The 2,049-nt window shown below is 38.1% G+C and overlaps 1 protein-coding gene across 1 annotated transcript in view; it reads right to left on the bottom strand.

The window, feature by feature from the left end:
* DISC1 (DISC1 scaffold protein) overlaps positions 1-2,049 on the bottom strand; it is a 420,830-nt gene that overhangs the window by 267,551 nt on the left and 151,230 nt on the right. The window contains 1 exon segment of the mRNA XM_004712208.4: positions 177-365. Within this exon segment, the coding sequence (XP_004712265.3) occupies positions 177-365 (189 nt within the window).

Below are 2,049 nucleotides of genomic sequence, written 5' to 3'. Positions count from 1 at the left end.
ATAATTTTTTAATAAAGAAAAGCTTGCAAGAAATTCCATACTATTTTCCAAGGCAAAACCCAAAAAAGCCTTCCAGAAAGCAATCTGTGTCTCAAGACATCCTTCACAGTGAAGAAAAGAGTGCAGTGACACAATACACAGTATTTACCATAGGTCAACAGCTGTGAACCACTTACCGTAGGCCGTTTCCTCGTGCTTCAGCTCTTTTCTCAGTTTACTGTGATCTTCTTTAATATTCTCCAACTTTCTGCTAGTCCTGGATCCCAGCACCAACAGCTTGTTGAGGAGCTCCTCCAGCCCGTCCCTCTCGGAGACGAACGCCCAGATCTCTTCTGTCAGGTCTCTGGCTGTATAGAAGTCGCTTCCTACAACACATGGTGGGAGAGAAGAGTTGAAAATGAGCTTTGTATCCTCCATAAAATGGGAACAATTAATGTAAAATCATAGCGTGGGTAAAAGGGGACTAAACTTTGTAATTACATAGGACATCTTTACCAATGCTCTGTAAGAGAACACGAGAAAACACTGCCCAAGCTTCTTAGGCTGGAAGAATCGCTAGTCTATCATGTTCTTCTCATTATCTGTTTTAAGAGTTCTAATGTCCTTGTAAAACATGATGGCATAAAAATTTCCCAGTGGAATCTAGGGAAACCCTAAAGTATTACTCAATTCCAATATCCAGATATGAACTATGAACCCACTGCTATCAACCTGATTTCAACTCGTAGCAACAATTAAGAACAGAGGGGAAAATGCTTCATAGGAAGTCCAAGGCTGTGAATCTTTATGAAAACAGACTGACACTTCATTCTTCCACAAGGTGGCTTGTGGGTTTGAACAGCTGACCTGGTGGTTAGCATTTGAGTGTTCTAAGAAGGAGGCCCCCAGGGCTTCTTGATATACAATAGTGGGTTGGTAAGAGAGTGGGCCTTAGAGTAAAACCCACTGCCATCAAGTCAATTCCAACTCAGAGATTCTATATGGGGTTTCTCTTTATCCATGGGAACAGCAGAGAGCTTCATCTTTCTCCCAAAGACAAGTTGCTGGGTTTTTACCAGTGGTCTGTGCTTAGCAGTCCAATGCTTACTCAATAGTGTCACTAAGGGTCCTCCGTGGAGTAAGAGTATACCAAATGTCAAACCCTAGGCACCTTTACTCATCCTTCAAACAAAGAAAGTGGCGTATCTGGGACAAATATGATTGCATAATAGAGGGCTACAAAAGCAGATATGACATTCTATTGCACATTGAGCAAAATACGTGGCATATTAAATTTAGCAAGGCTGTAAAATACGAGGTCAATAAACAAAAATCAGTTTAATTTCTGAATATCAGTAATGTACCAGCAAGTTGGGGGAAAATTTAGCATCACTTGTTGCTTATTGTTGTTGAAATATTTGTAAGATCTCTATACCAAACACTATTTTTAAAACTTCTGGAAGAAATCAAAGAAGACAAGTAGAAAGAAGTACTATATACACTGGAAGATTCAGTATTGCTAAGATTTCATTTTTTTCTAAGTGTAGCTACTGATTCAATATAATTCCAATCAATGACACAAAGCTATTTTGTAGACAAGCTTATCTGAACATCTGCATGCAAAACAAAAATGCCTAGATGAACTAAAAAAATATTTAAAATAAGAACCAAGTTGTAGAACATATACTACTTGATTTCAAGATGAATAGCAAAGCTACAATAAATCAACACAGTATGACTCTGGCATGTAGATAGATAAATAGCTCAGTGAACTAGGACAGCCTGAAGTCAAACCACAGGCACACAGTCAAATTGGTTTTCAATTAAAGTGGCAAATCAAGGTAACAGGGAGAGAAAGTATTTTCAACAAACCGTGCTGGAAAACTGGCTTTGCATAGGAGGGAAAACGAAATTGGATTCGTATCACAAACTAGATACAAACATACTTTGAAGTGGATTATAGACCTGAGTGTAGAAGTCAAAACTACAACACTTCTAGAAATATAATAGAGGAAAATATGTTTCTTATTTTGAAAAAGCAAAAACTTTTTCGACAAGACACAGAAAGAT

This window comes from Echinops telfairi, unplaced genomic scaffold, assembly GCF_000313985.2.
Source record: "Echinops telfairi isolate 266 unplaced genomic scaffold, ASM31398v2 ScPeMD7_7424;HRSCAF=8462, whole genome shotgun sequence".
In the NCBI taxonomy this organism is placed as follows: Eukaryota; Metazoa; Chordata; class Mammalia; order Afrosoricida; family Tenrecidae; genus Echinops; species Echinops telfairi.
The sequence above is the reverse complement of the archived record's forward strand: the minus strand, read 5'-3'. Positions and strand labels throughout refer to the sequence as shown.